Below are 22,312 nucleotides of genomic sequence, written 5' to 3'. Positions count from 1 at the left end.
TTTCTTTTTTGAGGTACTGCTCGGTAATAACACCCAGAGTCTTTGCATTAAGCTGGACTCAAAACTTGTGATCTTCCTGCCTTTTCATAGTGCTGGGATTACAGGCATTTATGACCATGCCTAGCTAATTATTCTCAAGATGCTTTTACCTTTGTAAATTTGGGCAAACCATGAGGAAAGGATTTAAGGAATAAATTATGGTACTTAAGTAAGCTTTGTACGTACTAATCAGTACGAGATTCTAGGTACATGATCACAAAATAGTAAGTTTTATGTCTGGCCTTAGAGTTGTTTGGTTGATATGTGTTTGTTTGAGACAGGGTCTTACTGTGCAGTTCAAGCTGGGCTTGAACTCGCCGTGTAGTCCAGGCTGGCCTCAAACTTGAGGCAGTCCTCCTGTCCCAGCCATCCAAATGCTGGGGATTATAGGCATGTACCACCACACCTGGCTGGCTTCAGGGTTTTAAGGACTAAAAATACTGATGATTATACAGTGACATGACATTGATGTTTTTGTACCGTGTACTTGTCTGTGAATTGTACTGGGGATTGAATTTAGGGTCTCATACAGAACCAAGTTCTCTAGCATTGAGCTATAATTTTTTTAATGGTACCGGGGATCAAACTCAGGACCTTGTGCTTGCTGCATTGCAGGTGTGCGCCGCTAAGCTAAATCCCTGGCCCCAATTTTTAAAACTGTATTCTTAAGTTCTGCATTGTGGTTTAAGCTACAGATTAAAAGTAATTGGAAAGCCAAGTATGGTGGTGCAGCCCTGTAGTCCCAGCACTGAGAGGCTAAGACAGGATCTCTGCAAGTTTGAAGCTGGCCTGAACTACATACCTAAAACCTGTTTCCAAAAAAAACAAACACACACCATATTGGGGTGATTAAAGGTAGTATGTGGGTAGACTGTAGCAAATACTGGGTCATTTTATAAGATTTAAGCAGTTGAGGATTTTATTAACTGTGGACATCTTAGAACCTATCCCCTGTGGATAATGAGGGACAGCTTCTTTTTTCTTTCTTTCTTTGGTTTTTGAGACAGGTCTCACTATGTAGTTGAGACTGACCTGGAACTCACTATGTAGTCCAGGATGGTCTTGAACTCACAGCATCCTCCTGCCTCAGGCTCCTGAGTGCTGGGATTACAGGTGTGTACCATTACACTGGGCCTGAGGGACAACTATCTCTTGAACACAGCATCCTCCTGCCTCAGGCTCCTGAGTGCTGGGATTACAGGTGTGTACCATTACACTGGGCCTGAGGGACAACTTTTATGATTTCATGTTTTGCTCTTTGTCCCATGTTCTGGTGATTCTTAGAAGCCTCTTAAAAGGTGGAGAAAATTATTTTTAGTTAAATTGGTAACAGAAGAGTTGAAGGATTTGTTTGATCCTGTTTCCTTTATTCTAATTTCCCAAGGCTGTAGTAGCACTTTTAATATATTGTCTTGTTCCATAGGGCACATGTACACTTAATAAAAGTACTGAATGTCTCACAAAATACCATCAGTAATTTAATAAGAATAGACTATTCCTTTTAAAAAGCTTGATGCTTATTAAAAGTTTTTAAGATCATTATGGCTTGTTTATATTGGTAAGGACTGATATGTAAAGAATAGGGTCAAATATACCAAAATTATTTTGATTATCAAGAACACAGGGAAAATAACCTATTTGTGGTAATGAAGATTGAAACCAAGATCTAAGTCCTCAGCCCCTTTATTTCACTTGTTTTTTTATTTGTTTGTGACAGGGTTTTGCTGTGCAATTCTGGCTGGCCTTGAATTCACTATGTAACCCAGGCTGGCCTCAAATTGACAGTGATAACTCCTGCCTCAGCCTCCCAAGTGCTTGATTACAGGGATGTGCCACCATGCCTGCCCAGCAAGCAGCTCTTTTATATTCTGAGATAAAAATCTCACTTAAGTTGCCCAGTCTGCTCAAATTTGTGGTCTTCCTGCCTTAACCTCCCAGCGTGTTTTTTTTTTTTTTTTTTTTTTTAATACAGGGTCTGGGTATGCATTCAGGTGTGAGCCACCATGCCTAGCTAATAGCTATGGTTTTGGGTAAAGGGTCCTATAGTGGATAGTCCTCAGAATTCTGAATTACACAAATTAAGATCAAAGGCATGGTGTCTTGTTAAAGAATATGTTATATATTATTAAAGTATGCTTTTGCCAGGGTGTGGTGGTACTACATCTGTAATCCCAGCACTCTGTGAGGCTGAGGCAGGAGGATAGCTGTGAGTTTGAGACCACCCTGGGCTACATAGTGAGTTCCAGGTCAGACTCAACTACACAGTGAGACCTTGCACCCCCCCCCAAAAAAAAGTATGGTTAAAGAGCATTAGAAACAAAAACTTCCTGCATTGTAAAGTTAAAAATAAAATTTATATTACTAGTTTAGTGTTTTAGTTAAAACAAATGGGAAAAATAACTTCTGATCCTGATGTATAAATATTTTACAAAAAATTCAAGCCCATATAAACTAATTGATGGAGGCTGGGAATGTTGTATATAGCAGAGCACTTGCCCCAGCATGCTTGAGGCCCCCACCTTGGGGGTTTTGTTTTTTTTTTTTTTTTTTTTTTATGGTGATACCTGGGATCAAGCTCAGGACTTGAGAGGCAGGTGCGGTGTCTCACTGAGCTAAATCCCTGGCCCCTGACTCCCAAATTTTAATTGATGTATGTATACAGTATACTTTATTTTCTTTTAAACCTGGGATCAAACTTGGGACCTTGCACTTAAGAGGTAGGTGGCTGCACCACTGAGCTAAGTCTCCGGCCCTGTATACAATATACTTATTACATAACCAGTATATGCATATGTATTTTTGGTTCCCTGAAGCATGAAAGACCATAGAGCCATGTGTGATGGTTCAAGCCTTGTAATTCCAGCAATCTGGGAGCCTGAGGGAGGAGGACTGAAAGGTTTCACCTAGGTAATTTAATTTATTACCTGTCCCAGACTAAAACGGGTTGGGGATATATATAGCTCAGTGGTAGAATATCCCTGGGAGGGGGTATTGCAGTTTTGAATTGTTTAACTACTATAGAATTAAGTATCATAAAATAACAATTTTAAAACATATTCTGGGCTGGGCGTGGTGGCTGGATACTAAGGCAGGAGGATAGCTGTGAGTTTGAGAACAGCCTGAGCTATATAGTGAGTTCCAGGTCAGTCTCACTACATAGTGAGACCCTGTCTCAAAAAAAAAAAAAACCAAAAAAACAAAAACAAACTTATACTGTTACAAGTTAAATTTTTTTTTAATGGCAGGTGTGATGTCATACATCTATAATCCCAGCGCTCTGGGAGGCTTATTAGGCAGGAAGGTGCAAGTTGGAGCCCAGAACAGACACCTTAGAGACTTAAAAGATGAACCTGCTTCAAAATTTTAAAATTTACTGGATGTGCAGCTCTGAAGGCCCTGAGTTCCATCTCCAGTCATGCTGCTAAAAAACAAAAACAAAAAACAATCCCCCCAAAAACGTTATTTACACGTGAATAGTACAGTTAAATGTATTGGTTTGCTGCAACTCATTTTTTAAAAAGGACAACATTAGCAAAGGGATTAGAGTCTATTTATCTGATTTTACTTTGCCCTCTCCCAAGTTTTGAAAGATTTCTTAGTGTGCTATCATAAGATTCATTTTTATGAATTGTGTGCATTTTTTATTAGGAATAAAAAAATATGTTGTTGGACTCATTATCAAGACTTCATCTGACCCAACTTGTGTAGAGGTAAGAGTGCTTTTTCTCCTTTTTTTTTTAAATTTACAGATTATTTTTGAGAATGTAAAATTAAATTCATCTTGACTAGAAGAAGGTACTTTACCATATATATAAACATATACACATTTACATTGGAATTTTAAAAATCATTGCTTCCTAGGAATATTTCTTGTGCTTTTATTACTTCTATTTTAGGATTTAAATCTGACTCCCCCCTTTCTTTTCTTCAGAAGGAAAAGGTATACATTGGGAAGCTAAATATGATTCTTGTTCAGGTAAGCTTCAACTTTTTTCCTCAAAAGAGTAGAAAGTTTCCATCATCCTTATTATTTGAGTATGGTGTCCAAACCTACTTTATAAAATAAAGTAGATTGGCATTGCAGAAGTAGTGGTGCTATAATATTTACAACTGGCTATCTTAACATTTGAAATGATTAATTTGCTCTCGTGTGTCGGAATCAGCAGATACTGTAAAACTGTCAATTATATGGCTCTAATGTGAATTGAATTTCATATTAGTCTCTCACCATGGCTATTAGTCTGTTTTCTCTTTTTCTGGTGATGGTAATTTTACTTCATATGTAACCTATCTGAATCTTTAAAAAGTACCTGAGAAATCGCTGGCTTAACACATACATGGTAAAAGCTTTCAAATCTAGTACATCCCATTAGGTTTTTAGTAAGAGTCAATCCTTAGTTGTAGTGCTTCCTTTCTTTGAGGTGTGTATATTCACATCGTACTATAATTCAGGATCTGGAGAACTCAGTTTAGCTCATTGGTAGAACACTTGCTTTCTATGAACAAGGCCCCAGGTTTGATTCTTAGTACTGTAATAAATGAAAAATGAAAAATCCAAGGCCTAGATTTTTTTTCCATTTGAAATCTACTTTTATTTTTATTTTTGGTATTAGTATGTTGGAGATTGAACCCTGAAGCTCATAAATGGTATGCAATTATTTTAATCAGTGAATCACTCCCAAAAATCTTAACTGTTCCTTTTATCACTTAGATCTTGGTATTGCCTAGGATAATTTACATATACCTCTTAGTTAAATATTGACATTGTAGACACAAACGAGATCATTAATTAAGTAAGTGGGTTCTTAGGGTGTTTATGCCAGAGGACTTGATCTGTTTCATTTTCTACCTTGTGTATTCTATATTTCCAGCCTTAATAGAAGTAAAAACAGTGGCTAACATCTTCCAGTAACATAGTTTCTTTCAATATCGTTTTGCCTTTGACAAATAAAATTGAGTATTCATATTTTATTTTAGATACTGAAACAAGAATGGCCCAAGCATTGGCCAACTTTTATCAGTGACATAGTTGGAGCAAGTAGGACCAGTGAAAGTCTTTGTCAAAATAATATGGTGATTCTCAAACTCTTGAGTGAAGAAGTATTTGATTTCTCTAGTGGACAAATAACTCAAGTAAAAGCAAAGCATTTAAAAGACAGGCAAGTAAAGATTTTGTTTCAGAATTTTTGAAATACTATTGCATACTTTTAAGTGACTATATTTCTTGTAAATACTGAATAAACTGTGATCAATAATGTATAAATTACTTATAGTGGCCTTCAGCTACAAATTAAGAAATCTTAAAGGGGCTTAATGTCAGTCTAATGGAATGAAAAGTACTCAGTGTTAGAGAGATGTACTCAGTGTTAGAGAGATGTTCATACTTTTCTTCTGTGAGATGTTATTTCCATGCACTATTTGTTGTGGTTGTTATGACCCAAATTTATTTTTAATTTTTTTTATTGAGGGGGTAGGGTCTTATATAGTTCTGGGTGGCCTTTATCTCAACAGCAGTCCCTCTGCCTCAGCCTCCCCATTCTTGGGATTACAGGCATGCACCATCACACCCGGTTGAACACAGATAATTTTTACCTTTATGTATTCCAGTAGCCAAAGAATACACAATTCTTTGACTGGTATGGAGTAACAGTATTTTAAGACTTTAGATGCTTAGTCATCCCTATTCCTTCTTTGTGAGGTCACTCTCCAGTTTGTTTTTGAGATCAAAGCCTTAAAATACAGTACCAAATGAAAGTCTCAGGAAGAAAGTTTGACACCATTTTAAATGGGGCATGAATTGTCTTTGTCCAGAACACTACTTTTTAGCCATCTTGGTTATCAGCTCAAACTTTGCAGTTACAGTCCTCATGCTTACCCCTTATTGTACTGGTGATGGCTTCCCGCATAGGAGTAGGTATTGGCATTTTACATCCTAAAGAGAAGTTGTAATGTTCTTGCTTTAAGTGAAAAGGTAAAGGTATATAATATGTTGTGAGAGACCATGTTCACATAACATTTTTTTTTTTTTTTTGGTCTTTGTTTTTTTGAGACAGGGTCTCACTATGTAGTTGAGACTGCCCTGGAACTGACTATGTAGCCCAGGCTGGTCTCAAACTCACAGTTATCCTCCTGCCTCAGCCTCCTGAGTGCTGGGATTACAGGCATGCAGCACCACGCTCAGCACATAACAGTAGTTGTTCTTTCTTGTTGTACCTCAGTTGATGTAAACTTTGTCATACATATGTATATATATAGCAGGAAATATATGATGTTTATAGGATTCAGTGATATATATGGTTTTAGTCATCTAATTGGGGTTTTGAAGTGATCTCTCACAGATTGGGTGGGCTGCCATTTCTCTTAGAGAATCATGTTTTCAACATCAGTTATTAAAGACACTCCTTTGAAATTATGTATTAAGATTGAAGATAACGGGAAAATCAGACTCTGAAGACATTTCATAAGTTGGGTGAACTTTAAATGAATGATTGTAGGTTTAATGGCTTGTTAGCTTTTGTTGAAGTTACTGATACTTAGATACATTTAAAAGAGAAGTCATTTGGGGCCTGGGGATTTAGCTCAGTGGTTTTGCACTGCCTGCTTCGCAAGCACAAGGACCTGAGTTCGATCCCCAATACCAAAAAATAAATAAAATAAGAGAAGTCATTGGAATATTTCATGACGCAGTCATTTGAAGGGTTTTGTTTTAGTGTGTAAGTAATTGTGATACGTATTTCTGTGTCTTCTAAATGTGATTTTTTTCCCCCAGCATGTGCAATGAGTTTTCACAAATATTTCAGTTGTGCCAGTTTGTGATGGTAAGTGCTTTTAATCTCACCCCCCTACCCCCCCCCATTCCCTCCCCAGCTTGTCCTGAACTCACAGTCCTTCCACAGGCTCAAATATCTTGATTATAGTTGTATGTCACCACACCCAACTTTAGGGGGCTTGTTTTGATACTAGGGATTGAACCCCCCAAGGCCTTCCCATACATATCTAATGTGGGGGAAGGGGTGTTTATTTTTTTGAGACACAGTGTCTTAAGTTGCTAACTGCTTAGGCTGGCCTCAAACTTGTGATTCTCCTACTCCTGGCTCCCAGAGTGATGGGATTGCACGTGTCTGGCACCTTTTTAATAAACTTAACAGTTACAGGAAAATAAATATTTACGGATAGGTTTTTGTTGCAGGAAAATTCACAAAATGCTCCGCTTGTACACGCAACATTAGAAACATTGCTGAGGTTTCTGAACTGGATTCCACTGGGATATATTTTTGAGACCAAGTTAATCAGCACATTAATTTATAAGGTAAGCACATTTCTTTGATATTTATCTCTGGGTTGTCACATATATTCTTTGTTCTTGGAAAACTTTGGTTTTTTGAGACATCGTTAGCTTACTATGTAGTTGAGAGTGCCCTGGAACTCCACTATGTAGCCCAGGCTGGTCTCAAATTCACAGCGATCCTCCGATTACAGGCATGAGCCACCATGCTCAGCTGGAAAACTTTTTTTCTTCAAAAGCTATAACCAACAACTTTGTGAAATGAAACTGGGAGAACCTTAAATAGTTATAAGTAGTATTTTACCTGACTTAAAATCCTATGATTGTGTCACATAAATCATGGAATTTCATGAGTATAATTTATTATGAAATTAGATCATATTGCCACTTTTTATTTAGTTGATTAGATAATGTAAATCACAATGAAGTAGAGTGGTATTTCCATAAAGTCAAGTCTATACTTTGCCTGAAAAAAAGTTTTTGAGACAGGTTCTCACAAAACTCACTAATTTGCTTAGGCTGGGGTTGAACTTGCAGTCCTACCTTGGCCTTCCAGAGTGCTGGGATTACAAGTATGGACTACTGTGCCTAGCTAAAACTTTTAATCAGTAGCATGTAGTTTCTTCATACATTTTCATAATTGTTGTCATCATAGATGACACTATGTTAACATGTGGTTGCACTATCTTAACATGTGTAATAAACTTTGTATTTAATTGGACTTTATAAAACCCCAAATTGTTACAATTTCTTTAATATTTATAATTCACATATGTCCGTTGTCAAAACTTATATTGCTTACCAGATTACCATCCTCAAATAGTTATACTTTTTCAATAGAATATGGAAGAATCAATTTTTCCACACCCTTACCAATCCTAGTTATGTTGACCATCACCTAAAATCCTAAGAAATAAAGTGTTGAGTCCTGTTTCACTACTCAGAAAATACGGTGTCCCTAAAAGTTATTCTCATGTGTATGTATGAATTAATTTTCTGGGAAAGTTGCTAAACAGTTTGGTTTTTCAGATGTTTGAGAACACATCAAGGAAAGCTCATTGTACTCCAAAAGCACTTACTGTGTACATTGGCTAGACAGTGAAACCACAGTAAAACGCATCATCCACTTATGTTTTTGTGTTATGTTGTTTTAAAGTATGTTTCATGCTATTAAACTTTGTCTTCCTTTTTTTTTTAATGCATATATAGTTCTTGAATGTTCCAATGTTTCGGAATGTCTCTCTGAAGTGCCTCACTGAGATTGCTGGTGTGAGCGTAAGCCAATATGAGGAACAATTTGTAACGCTGTTTACATTGACAATGATGCAGCTAAAACAGGTAATACACCTTTTTTTGAAAATTAGGTAAGTTTTAGTGTCTTAGAAAACATTGAGGGCCAGGGATTTAGCTCAGTGGCACTGTGCCTGCCTCGCAAGCACAAGGACCTGAGTTCTATTTCTGATACCAAGAAAAAATAAGACATAGAATTTTCATCAGATCTGCCATCGATACTGTAAAGAAAAATGCTTTCTATTGTTTTATAAAACATAGATTAATAGTTTGTTTTTTACCTTGCAGATGCTTCCCTTAAATACTAATATACGATTTGCTTACTCGAATGGAAAAGATGATGAACAGAACTTTATTCAAAATCTCAGTTTATTTCTCTGCACCTTTCTTAAGGAACATGGTCAACTTATAGAAAAAAGATTAAATCTCAGGGAAACACTCATGGAGGTAGGTTTTGTGGAACCTTAGTTCCTGAAAGTCTTTGCATAATAAAAATGTAATGTGTCTTCTAAAATGTGTCTTTTGAGATTATTTACCTGTGCATAAGAATATATTGTTGTCATTTGTGAATTAGTTATAAGCTGTTTGATTTTGTGCTCTGCATAAAAGTAGAAGTAAAAATTTATAATCTAATTCAGATTTTTAAGGCTATTCCACATTTTTTTTTTTTTTTAAACACAGGATCTTGCTGTGCATTTTAGGCTAGGCTTGAATTCACTATGTAGCCCAGGCTGGCCTTGAACTTAAATCAAAGGTACTTTCATTTCAGCCTCTGGGGTGCTGAGGTTACAAGTGTTCACTTCATTCAGCCACATTACTTTTTATTTCCTCTTGGTATCGGGGATTGACCAAGGCCTTCGTATTAAGCCATATCCCCAGGTATTTATTTTGAAACACGGTCTCACTAAGCTACCCAAATGGGACCCAAACTTGCCTTACCTTCCAGAGTGCTGAGATTACAAGCATGTGCCACCATGCCCAGCTTCTACGTGTTATTTTTAAGATCTTTTAGCAACTGAGGTATGATTCACATAACATACGTAAGTGTGTGTGGTTCAGTGGAATTTTAGTGCATTCAAAGTGTTGTGCAGGCATCCATATCTGGTTCCAAAACATTTTCCTCATTTGCAAAGGAAAGTTGTTTTTCTTTTCTGAGGAAGGGATTTAATATAGAATATATTGCAAGGTACATCCCCACCACTTTTTGGGGCGGGGGCACCAGGATAGAACTGCAGACCTTGTGCTTGCGAGACAGGCAGTAGAACCACTGAGCTAAATCCCTGACTGCACCAATTTTATTTCTGTTTTCAGACAAGGTCTTGTTAAGTTTTTCTTGTTTTTTTGTACTGGGAATCAAACTCCAGAACCTTGCCACTTGCGTGGCTGTCCAAAGCACCACTGAGCTAAATCCCTGGCCCTTCTTGCTAAGTTTTCTGGGCAGACCTTGAACTTGGAATCTTCTTGACTTGCTCAGCCTCCAGTATAGCTAAGATTACATGCATGTAGCACTATAGCTGGTTTTGTTTTGTTTGTTTTGGTACCAGGGATTGAACTCAGGAACTTGCACTTGTGAGGCAAACACAGTGCAACTGAGCTAAATCCCCAGCCCCTATTATTTTTATTTCATTGCCTCAATGTACCTAATTGTGTTTATACATCAATTTGTAATGAACATACAGAATTTATACTATATACTTTTGTGTTGTCTGTCTGAAACAGGGTCTTGCTATGTAGTCCAGGCTGGCCTTGAATTCACTGTGATCCTTCTGCTTTAGCCTCCTGAGTACAAGGATTACACACCTGACAGTTTACACCATCCATCTATCTATGTACCCGGGATTGAACTTGGGTTCTTGCGCTTGCAAGGCAGGAGGCAGAACCACTGAGCTAAATCCCCAGCCCTTTACACCTTTTTAAAAAAGACTTACTTACTCCTTGATGAATTATAAAAGTGTTACAGTTTAATAGAATCTCAGTTGTACAATGAATTTTTATCTTCCATTCCAGTAGCAAGGGAAAGGCAGTTTGAAAATTAATACATGTAAGAAATTACTCTAATAGTGTTGGTCCTATCTATAGGCACTTCATTATATGTTGTTGGTATCTGAAGTGGAAGAAACTGAAATCTTTAAGATATGTCTTGAGTACTGGAATCATTTGGCATCTGAACTCTATAGAGAGAGCCCATTTTCTACGTCTGCTTCTCCATTACTATCTGGAAGTCAACATTTTGATATTCCTCCGAGGAGACAGCTGTATTTGCCGGTGTTATCAAAGGTAACACTGAAGTGGTTGGTTGAGTGCTCTTCCTATTTCTAACTAACTGTGAGTCATGCAAATACTTAGACTAAGATATGTAAGTTAATAAGCTAGAGTTGGCTATTTTTTGTTTTGTTTTTTGAGTCAGGGTCGGTCTGTATCTCGGGCTACACTTGAACTGACTGTGTATACTAGGCTGGCCTTAGATTTCCAGTGATCCTCCCACCTCAAATCCCACCCCCGCCCCGCCCCCCAGCCTCCTGAGTGCTGGGATTATAAGTATACAGCACCATACCCAGCTTTTCCAGCAACTTCTTCGTGAATGATTAAACTAGAACATAAGAGAGCTGGGGATTTAGCTCCGTGGTTCTGCTGCCTGCCTTGCAAGAGCAGATCCTGAGTTTGATCCCCGGTAGCAAAACAAAAACAAAAGAAAAAAAAAAGATGGAGAACATGAAAGGAGTGGTTTATGAGCTGTGGTTTTTAGAACTGTGGTTTGTTTCTGAGCAGCACTGGCATCTCTTGTAAATGTGTTTAGAAATGCAGATTCACTGCTGCTGGATAGTCTGCTGAATCAGTCTGGGAAAGAGACACAGGAAATTTCTTGGTTCTTTTTTGTTCCACATAAAAATAATGGATAAAGTGTTTTGAAAACCAAACATAGTCAAAACAGTTTTAAGTGTTAATGTTTTTTTGGCGGGGGGGTACCAGGGATTGAACTCTGAACCTTGCGTTTGCAAGGCGGGGGCAGAACCACTGAATGCTTTATTCTTATTGGAAAAAGTTTGGAATTTAGTATATTTAAGTACAGTGGTGCCTTGGTTCACAAAAGCTTTAATTTGCAAACAACTGGCTTTTTTTTTTTTTCTTTCTTTTCAAACTCCACATCAGGTGGCAAACATGAGTGCAGCTATCTTTCCTACACAAATACAAAACTGGCCTTCTTCAAAATCATGGAACAAATTTAAGTTCATGAACCAAAGCACCACTACATGGCTCACTTCCCCCTCCTCTCAATTCTCCATTTGGTATGATTGATTTTAAATGTCTAACTTTTTCATTGGCTTTTTGTTGAATAGGTCCGTTTATTGATGGTTAGTCGTATGGCTAAACCAGAGGAAGTATTGGTTGTAGAAAATGATCAAGGAGAAGTTGTGAGAGAATTCATGAAGGATACAGATTCTATAAATTTGTATAAGAATATGAGAGAAACATTAGGTATGTTAGTAATGTTAAATTTATCTTTTGAATGAATTCGTAGGTTGAAATACTTTTTCAGAAAAGCATTACACTTTTTGAATCTTTCAGTATCCATCTTAATGTACTGTTATTTCCTAATAAAGAACTTCTATTTGTTCCACATCTGAACTTTTTCTTTTACAGTTTATCTTACTCATCTGGATTATGTAGATACAGAAAGAATAATGACTGAGAAACTCCACAATCAAGTGAATGGTTCAGAGTGGTCATGGAAAAATTTGAACACGTTGTGTTGGGCCATAGGCTCCATTAGTGGAGCCATGCATGAAGAAGATGAAAAACGATTTCTTGTTACTGTTATAAAGGTATGCAACAGATATGTATGAGGTGAAGCATGTTAAATATATTTTGTTATGATAAATGACCTAAATTTGTCTTATTTTACAGGATCTATTAGGATTATGTGAACAAAAAAGAGGCAAAGATAATAAAGCTATTATTGCATCGAATATCATGTACATAGTAGGTCAGTATCCAAGATTTTTAAGGGCTCACTGGAAATTTTTGAAGACGGTAGTTAATAAGCTTTTTGAATTCATGCATGGTAAGTGTTTTCATATGATGCATTTTCTTTTCTTTTACCTTTTGTTGAACAAAATTGATGAATGCTTTTGTCTTGTTAAAGAGACCCATGATGGAGTCCAGGACATGGCTTGCGACACTTTCATTAAAATAGCTCAAAAATGCCGGAGGCATTTTGTTCAGGTTCAGGTTGGAGAAGTAATGCCATTTATTGATGAAATCTTGAACAATATTAACACTATAATATGTGATCTTCAGCCTCAGCAGGTATGTAAAGAACTAAACATACTATTTTTAGAAAGTAACTACTGTATATTAATCACAATTTATTAATGAGACTAGGAGTGCCACTATTAGATTCGTCTTAATTTTCATAATAAGGCAGAAACTTAATCATAGGTTTATTGGGCTTTTAGCCAATGTGATGTAATCTGCTTCATGGCATTTTTAAATAGCATGTAGTTTTTTTTTTATTAGGTTGTATACAAGTATAAAAGCTAAAAATACCTACTTTTAAAAATAGGTACATACGTTTTATGAAGCTGTGGGGTACATGATTGGTGCACAGACAGATCAAACTGTACAAGAGCATTTGATAGAAAAGTATATGCTGCTCCCTAATCAAGTATGGGATAGTATAATCCAGCAGGCAACTAAAGTAAGTTTTACTACTTTTTATTGAAGTTCTAATGTGGTTGAAAATGACTTTATAAAGTAGTAGCACTTTCAGCATTATTGACATATATACTTTATCCATAGTGTTAACGTGTATTTTTGTTGTTTTGATCTTAAAAAAGAGAGTATCTCATTCCACTCTTGGGGGAGGTATTGATGATAATACTTTTTGGAATGCTGGTGATTGGACCCCCAGAGTATTGTGTGTATGAATTCTCTGTGTCTTTTATAATTTAGGATCACAAATAGGGTAATGGTTTGGGATAAGGATGATAGTGTTTTTAATCTCAGCAATTACATAGGTAGTTTTCATGTTTTGTTTTGTTTTTCCTTCTAGAATGTGGATATACTGAAAGATCCTGAAACAGTCAAGCAGCTTGGTAGCATATTGAAAACAAATGTGAGAGCCTGTAAAGCTGTAGGACATCCCTTTGTAATTCAGCTGGGAAGAATTTATTTAGATATGCTTAATGTATACAAGTGCCTCAGTGAAAATATTTCTGCAGCTATTCAAGCTAATGGTATGTGATTCTGTACAGTAGAATGTTAGGATTCGAGTCCCAGATGATGTCAGACATTTCCTAATCAGTTACTTGGCTATTTTTCATTTTTAAATTATTCTTGGAGCCAGGTGTTGTGGCAAATGCCTCAGTGTGCACTAAGGCCTTGGTTTGAGAACTCTTCCTTGCAAATAATCTGAAGGCTTATATTCTCAATAAATTCTGTATACCTTTGGTTTGATTTTTTATGGTAAATGGGAACTAATTGCATCTGAAATATACTTCATTACTTTATAGGTGAAATGGTTACAAAGCAACCATTGATTAGAAGTATGCGAACAGTAAAAAGGGAAACATTAAAGTTAATATCTGGTTGGGTGAGCCGGTCCAATGATCCACAGATGGTAAGTGAACAATTGCTTTATTAATTTGATACTGCATTTTCTAGAATGCTGCATATATATGAATTTTGTAACTTGAAGATAATTTAGATGTCTACATTAAAATTTTATAACATTCTTGTATACTAATACTACAATATCCCACCTTCCAAAGAAATTTTATCAGTGGGAAACAGTATGTGGAAGCTGGTTATATATAATGAGATTGCTAAGAGTGGGTCATTTTTATATATCCATGGATCAGTAGTTATAAAGCTACAAAGTTATTAGCCTCTTTATGTATGAGTTCTTCATAGATGGAAGATTTTGGAGTTCTCTTAGGCTGGTACTGGGGATTGAACCTAAGGCTTTTATACTCAGCTATAACTCCAGCACTTTGTTGTTATTTTGAGGCAGGGTCGTACTGAGTTGGTATATTGCACAGGCTGGGCTCAAACTTTTCAATCCTCCTTCCTCAGCCTCCTAGGGATGCTGGATTACAGGTGTGCAGCCAGTGTCTGGCTGATATTTCTCATTTTAAATAACTTCAGAAAGAGAAATGGTTTTCATAAACTAATACCAGCCTAGCCAGGCATCATTCTGCTGCATGCCTAAAATCCTAGCAGTTGAGAGGCGGAGGCAAGAGGATCACCACAAATTTGACTACATAGTGAGTTCAAGGCCAGCCTGAACTACATAGCAAAACCCTGCCTCAAAAAAACCAAACGAAAAAATTCATACCAGCCTGATAAGCTTCAAATGGGAAAGAGGGATGAGTTTAGATATTCTATGTCTTTCATTTACTGTAAGCCTTGGGAAATTTCCAAAATACACTATCCTATTGTTGCTGTTTGGAATGCTGGTTAACAAGAATGCTCTTTGCTTTTGTGATTTTGACAACTTTTATATTAGTCATTGATAAGGAATTTCTTAGGAAATTTGTTTGGGATTTAATTTTTGTGACATTCTTAATTAAGATGGCTAACTCTGAAAGGTTTTGAACATCATTTGTTATAAGACCAGAACTGTGTTATAAGACCAGAACTGTGTTTAGGCCTGGGTGTGTAGTGTAGTGTAGTTCAGTGGAAGAACACTTGCCTGTTGTATCTAAGGCCCTACGTTCAGTTACCAGCGCCTCTGAAGAAAAATTTGAAAGTAGAAGGTAGGATGAATTGCAAGAATTAAGGAGTGTGCTGCAGAGTAAATTTTAATGGAAATAATGGTGTTTTTACAGGAAGGATAAATGTTAAAATTAGGGGGCTTCCCAGTGTTGGTATTACAGGCATGTGGCCACCATGCCCAGCTGTTAATTTTCTCAAACTCAATATCCGGTTTGTAGAATTATTTCAGTTAGTGTGCAAATGATAATTTACAGTTAACAGTTTCAGAGGGTCACATGGCAAATAATTTGAAAAATCATTTTACACTTGACTTTTGAATCCTAACAGACTGCTAGGCCTGTAATCCAGCACTGTGGGATGCTAGGGCAGGAAGATTGCAAACTTGAGCCCAATCTGGTCAGTTTAGCAGTTAGCAAGATACTGGCTCAAAATTTTAAAGAAAAACTGAAGAGTGCTGGGGATGTAGTCTCAGTGCAGAGGCCCTGTGTTTAATCCCCAGTACATTTCGAATCATGGAGAGCTACACAGTCTTTCTGGCTGTTGCAGTACTTTTTAAGTCTGAGTGGTGGTGGTGGTGGTGGTGCTTGTGTATGTAAGATACCTATGAATAATTAGCATTTGATATTACTAAATTGTATTTTATAGTATTGAGACTAGAAGCCAGGCATGATGGTGCATGCCTGTAATCCCATTACTCAGGAAGCTGATGAAGCGGAACGGAATCACAAGGCCAACCTGGAATGAATGAATATATATATATATATATATGAATGAATATAGTGAGACCCTGTCTCCAAAAAAACAAAAAAATCATGAGACTAATCTACTAGTCATCCAGTCATTTAATTTAGGACTCATTGCCTGTTACAAAGTAAATGTGAGGCAGCGATGTAGTTCAGTGGTGCCACACCTGCCTGGCAAGTGCAACGTCTTGAGTTTGATTCCCAGTATGAAAAACAAAAAACAGATTTGAACTATATTACTCTCTTAATGACCTTTTCCTCTTTTTAATTTTCCCGATTTCTTCTGCTAAAAATCATTTTAGAACCTGAATCTATAGCTTAATGCAGTAGTAGAGGAGTTGCCAGCATACATGAGTTGTATCCCCAGCACTGTAATAAACAAAAACAACAGCTGGATGTGGTATGGTGCATACCTGTAATTCCAGATTTGGGATCCTGAGGCAGGAGGAGAGCTACAGTTGGAGGTCAGCCTGAACTACTTAGTGAGACCCTGTCTGAAAAACAATAAAAACGAATTACAATGTTGGAAAACCTGAAATAGTCTAGAGTTTCACTGCTTTTAGCAGATAATTAACCTTACGGGAGTGTATTAATTGTCTACAATAGTATCTAGATTAAAACGTAAAAGTTTTTTTTCCAACAGGTAGCTGAAAATTTTGTTCCTCCTTTGTTGGATGCAGTTCTCATTGACTACCAGAGAAATGTCCCAGCTGCTAGAGAACCAGAAGTGCTTAGTACTATGGCCATTATTGTGAACAAGTTAGGGGGACATATAACAGCTGAAATACCTCAGATATTTGATGCTGTTTTTGAATGCACCTTGAATATGATAAATAAGGTAGGTACTTTATATTTCAGTTATATAATGGAAAATTTAAAGAGTAATATACAACATTTTGACATCAAAACAGTAGTAGGTCCAGTAAATACAGCTCAGTGGTTGTAAAGTACTTAGTCTAATATTTGCAAGGAAGGACTGCTGTGTACAAGTGGGAAATGAAAAGAGATTTTTAACATTTACATTAACACTGGCCTTTTTTTGAAAAGATGGTCAGATAGCCTTGTAAGAAATTAGTTTTAGGGGCTGGGGAGTTACCTCAGTGGTTCCAGCGGCTTCCTTCCAAGCGCAAGGACCTGAGTTCGATCCCTGGTATCAAAAAAAAATTTTTTTTTTCAGTAAATGAAAAGGGCAAGTCTATAGTTTTAATATATAAAAGTGCATGCACATATATGTATGTATGTATATATAATGTATATTATATATATGTGTGTGTATATAAGAAGTTGCAACATATATTCACTCAGAAAAAGGCTAGATGTAAGTAGATGAATTTACACAGCTGATTTTTATTTCTAATCTGCATTAATGGTCTCAATGTATAACAGCCATGAAAAGTGAATTATATTTTGGGAGGATTTGTTTTTCAGGAATAATACAACTTATGGGATCCATTAGCAATTCTAGACAAATATATTTGCTTCTCCTTTCTATCATAAATACAGCATTGAAATGTTTGTCTCCAACTTTTTTTTTAAGGACTTTGAAGAATATCCTGAACACAGAACAAACTTTTTCTTGCTACTTCAGGCTGTCAATTCTCATTGTTTCCCAGCATTCCTAGCTATCCCACCTGCACAATTTAAACTTGTTTTGGATTCCATTATTTGGGCTTTTAAACATACTATGAGAAATGTTGCAGATACAGGTAAATATGTTTTTCTAGTCACTATTTCTCTGTGCTCACTTTGGAGACACATAAATTAAAATTCTGTCCATCATATCACTCAGGTTTTAGTTGCCCAAAATCAGTTAGGTTCCTAAGAGCCAGGGATTTAGCTCAGTGATGCCACCGCCTGACTCACAAGCTCAAGATCCCAAGTTCAACCCCCAGTACCAAAAAACAAAGGTTTTCTAAAATATTAAATGCAAAGGTTGATTTTGGTTTTTAGGTACCGGGGATCAAATTCAGGACCTTGTGCTTGCAAGGCAGGCACGGGCACTACTGAACCATATCCCAGTCCTCAAAAGTTGATTTTAAATTGTGCACTGTTTCACATAGCATGATGAAATTTCTATTCTGTCCTACCGGGACAACATATTGCAATGGTTCTGCTCTAGTAACCCTTTTTTTTTTTTTTTTCACTTGATGGCCACAAGTGAGAGAATAGTAATTACATCAACTTTTGATATTGGTATCGTTAGTAATCTCTTACTGTATCTAGTTTGCAGTAAATTTATGTATGTATACATAAAATACCCTGGGAAGACAAGTATTACCTTTAGTTTCAGGTTTCCACTGAGGTCTAGTAAGAATAGATTACTTACTACACATATAAACAGTTGTAAATACATTGTTGATATCACGCCACTTGTCATGTTTCATATTTTATACTTTGTATGAATTGTATATTCAGATGTCTAAAAGTAGTTAAGCCACCTGTTCTAAAGCAAGTCACTAGGCTGAGTTATGCCAAGAAGCTCCTAAAATTTAAAGTAGGGAGAAGCATCACTTACAAGATTTAAATTCAGAAGCCGGGTGTGCATGCCTGTAATCCTAGCACTTGGGGAGGCTGAGGCAGGAGGATCGCTGTGAGTTCAAGACCAGCCTCGTCTCCATAGTGAGTTCCAGATCAGTCTCAACTACACAGTGAGACCCTCTCAAAACAAGACAAAAAATAATTTAAATTTAGGCCAGGCATAGTAGTGCACACCTTTAATCCCAACATTGGGAGGCTATAGCAGGAGGATCTCACGTTTTGAGTCTACCCTGGATAGTACAGCAATTTAGCAAGAGACTGATTTAAAAGGTATAGCCTAGGCCCCTGCAAAGAGAGATTTTAGTTCTATATCCTCACCAAGTTTTTTTTCTTTTTTCCCCATAAGCTTTTTCTCTGCCATAACATGGATCAGTTAGAGATAAGAATAAAAATAACATTTTGCCAGGATGAGTTTTACTTCTTTTCAGATAAATGGAATACAAACCTGCCTAGACTTGTTGTTTTACAAATGGGAAGGTCTAGGGACTGGAGATTTAGCTCAGTGGTTCTGCTGACTGCCTTACAAGCACAAGGACCCAAGTTCAATCCCCAGTACCAAAAACAAAAACAAACAAGTGGGAAGGTCTTAATGGCCATAGTGTGGTTAAATAAACTGGCATTCATTGTAGTTGTACTTCATTACTGCATCAGGATTAATTTAGTGAAGTAGTCGATTATCAAAAAATAGCTAAAATACTAGGAATTTTCAATCTATAATGATTTTGTATTGGTGTTCAACATCTTTTAGGCTTACAGATCCTTTTTACACTCTTACAAAATGTTGCACAAGAAGAAGCTGCAGCTCAGAGTTTCTATCAAACTTACTTTTGTGATATTCTTCAGCATATCTTTTCTGTTGTGACAGACACCTCACATACAGCTGGTAAGAATTTAAAAGTATATTCAAATATTAGAAATGTTTCAGTTATTACATTCCATTATAGAGCTAATAAGTTTCTTTATATTAACAGGTTTAACAATGCATGCATCAATTCTTGCATATATGTTTAACTTGGTTGAAGAAGGAAAAATAAGTACACCACTAAATCCTGGAAATCCAGTTAACAACCAAATGTTTATTCAGGAATATGTGGCTAATCTCCTTAAGTCTGCATTCCCTCATCTACAAGAGTAAATGACTTTTAAATACATTATTTAAATTTGACAAGGGTGCTGGGGATTAAAAATTGTCTTTAAAAATTCTGAAATGTTCAGTTTTTAAAATTATTCATCATTGTGTTTTGATTTTTCAGTGCTCAAGTAAAGCTCTTTGTGACAGGGCTTTTCAGCTTAAATCAGGATATTCCTGCGTTCAAAGAACACCTAAGGGATTTCTTAGTACAAATAAAGGTATTTTGGGGGGGGGGTATTACTACTGAGGCTAAGTGTGACCACTTCTTTTTTTTTGTACTGGGGTTTGAACTCGGGACCCTTGTGCTTGTGCGGTAGGAGGTGGAACCACTGAGCTAAATATCCCCAGCCTTAGTTAGTTTCATTACTATGAAAATAAGGATTTCTTTCTTTCTGTAAACAGAATGCAAAGGAGAATGTGAAAGTGCCCATGATGTCTAGCCATGAAGATAATGACATTAAGTAGTAAACTTGATTTAATAAGTACCATTAGTCTTTGGAGAAAGCTCTTTTCTTTGAACTATTGCATATATATGTATATTAGTATGTAGAATCACCGTACCTCTTGATACTTTTTCCTCAAAACATCTGTGAAGGTTTTTTGTTTGTTTGCTTGCTTGTTTTTAGACAGGGTCTCACTATATATATTCAGGCTGGTCTTTATGATGTGTAGCTCATACTGTGCCCTCAAATTTACAGTCATTTTGCATCAGCCTCATGAGTGCTGAGATTATAGGCCATGTACCTACCACACCTGGCACATCTTTTTAAATTCAGCTACATAGTATTGTATCAATAAAGCATAATTTTTTGTAGCATAGTGGAAAACTAAATTGATGGATAATTTATATTATGTGAATGCCAAAGTGCTTATCTACAGTTTCCTTTAGGTCAGATTGAAATTTTATATTGACATTTAAATTCTCTTCCCAGGAGTTTGCAGGTGAAGACACATCTGATTTATTTTTGGAAGAAAGAGAAACAGCCCTTCGACAGGCTCAAGAAGAGAAACATAAACTTCAAATGTCTGTCCCTGGCATCCTTAATCCACATGAAATTCCAGAAGAAATGTGTGATTAAAATCCAAGTCATGCTGGGTGTTTTTTCTCCACAACTCTTGTTGACAGTGGAAAATAGCACCTGGAGATTTGTCGACCAAAATGATGCCAATTTGTAAATTAAAATGTCACCTAGTGGCCCTTTTTCTTACGTGTTTTTTGTATAAGAAATTTTCTGTGAAATATCCTTCCATTGTTTAAGCTTTTGTTTTGGTCATCTTTAGTTTGCATGAAGTTGAAAATTAAGGCATTTTTTAAAATTTTACTTCATGCCCATTTTGTGGCAGGGCTGGGGGGAGGCTGCAAATTCAATTTGAACATGTACTTGTAAATTCTAATGCAAAATTACACAAATTTTCTTGTAAACAATACCAGTTTTAATTAGGGAGCATTTTCTTTCTAGTCTGTATTTCAGTCTAGAAGAAAAGGTAATGAGTAAAACAAATTGCGTTGTTAAAAGGATTATAGTGCTGCATTGTCTGAAGTTAGCACCTCTTGGACTGAATCGTCTGTCTAGACTATATGTATTACAAGTCTGTATGGCAAGTTTGCAGCAAGATCATGTGCATATCATCCCATTGTAAAGCAACTTCAAAAATATGGGAACACAGTTATTTTTACACAGTTCTTTTGTTTTTGTGTGTGTGTGCTGTCGCTTGTCGACAACAGCTTTTTGTTTTCCTCAATGAGGAGTGTTGCTCATTTGTGAGCCTTCATTAACTCAAAGTGAAATGGTTAAAAATATTTATCCTGTTAGAATAGGTTGCATCTTTTTAACAACTCATTAAAAAACAAAACAAAACAAAACTGGCTTTTGAGATGACTTATACTAATTTACATTGTTTACCAAGCTGTAGTGCTTTAAGAACACTACTTAAAAAGCAAAATAAACTTGGTTTACATTATTTTCCTTGTATTGTTTCAAAATTATTCCTGTAAATCCTAAGGGTAGTAGTAGGAGGCAGCAAGTAAAGTGCACATGCTCTTAAAATGTTCCCTAGAAATATCTTTGCCATTTTGATTCATTTCACCTTTATTTGGGGTTAGTGAACACCTCTTGTCTAAACTGATTTATATCTCAGTGTAACAAAGATGATAGATTGGTTTTAGAATGGTAACAGAAACTGCTGTAGACATTGCTAATTGGTTGTATTGTGTAAAAATGTAACACTTAGCCAGGTGAGCATGGTGATGTGTAATGCAAGCACTCAGGAGGCTTAAAGCAAGATCACTGAGTTCCTGAATTATATAAGAGATCTTAAAAAAATAAGGCAGGAGATTGATCACCAATTCAAGACCAGTTTAGCTACACAAGTAAGACTGCCTCAACAAAGTTAAAATTTTGAGACTGTTTCACTTTTGCCAAGGCTGATTTCAAACCCTTGGGCTCAAAAATTCTGCCTCAGCCTCCAGTGCTTGGCTAAGGGCATTTTGTTTTGTTCTGGGAATTGAACTCTGAAGGCCTTCACATCCAGTCCCCCTTTTAAAATTTGTTACTCTGTGACACAGAC

The 22,312-nt window shown here is 36.5% G+C and overlaps 1 protein-coding gene across 2 annotated transcripts in view; it reads left to right on the top strand.

Moving 5' to 3' along the window:
* The window catches only part of Xpo1 (exportin 1), a 59,051-nt gene extending 37,400 nt beyond the window's left edge, over nt 1-21,651 (top strand). For both annotated transcript variants that reach the window (XM_010609777.3, XM_010609776.3), the window contains 21 exons: nt 3,688-3,749; nt 3,971-4,015; nt 5,017-5,198; nt 6,809-6,857; nt 7,229-7,348; nt 8,534-8,662; nt 8,903-9,061; nt 10,694-10,891; nt 11,953-12,091; nt 12,257-12,438; nt 12,521-12,677; nt 12,759-12,922; nt 13,179-13,313; nt 13,668-13,851; nt 14,128-14,234; nt 16,718-16,912; nt 17,612-17,780; nt 19,361-19,495; nt 19,584-19,743; nt 19,866-19,962; nt 20,677-21,651. In XM_010609777.3, the coding sequence (XP_010608079.1) occupies nt 3,688-3,749; nt 3,971-4,015; nt 5,017-5,198; nt 6,809-6,857; nt 7,229-7,348; nt 8,534-8,662; nt 8,903-9,061; nt 10,694-10,891; nt 11,953-12,091; nt 12,257-12,438; nt 12,521-12,677; nt 12,759-12,922; nt 13,179-13,313; nt 13,668-13,851; nt 14,128-14,234; nt 16,718-16,912; nt 17,612-17,780; nt 19,361-19,495; nt 19,584-19,743; nt 19,866-19,962; nt 20,677-20,823 (2,915 nt within the window). In that variant the 3' untranslated portion in view covers nt 20,824-21,651. The remainder of the gene's footprint in view (nt 1-3,687; nt 3,750-3,970; nt 4,016-5,016; nt 5,199-6,808; nt 6,858-7,228; nt 7,349-8,533; nt 8,663-8,902; nt 9,062-10,693; nt 10,892-11,952; nt 12,092-12,256; nt 12,439-12,520; nt 12,678-12,758; nt 12,923-13,178; nt 13,314-13,667; nt 13,852-14,127; nt 14,235-16,717; nt 16,913-17,611; nt 17,781-19,360; nt 19,496-19,583; nt 19,744-19,865; nt 19,963-20,676) is intronic.
* The last annotated feature ends 661 nt before the right edge of the window (nt 21,652-22,312 follow it).

This window comes from Fukomys damarensis, unplaced genomic scaffold, assembly GCF_012274545.1.
Source record: "Fukomys damarensis isolate Sample0158 unplaced genomic scaffold, DMR_v1.0_HiC HiC_scaffold_2, whole genome shotgun sequence".
NCBI lineage: Eukaryota > Metazoa > Chordata > Mammalia > Rodentia > Bathyergidae > Fukomys > Fukomys damarensis.
The sequence above is the reverse complement of the archived record's forward strand: the minus strand, read 5'-3'. Positions and strand labels throughout refer to the sequence as shown.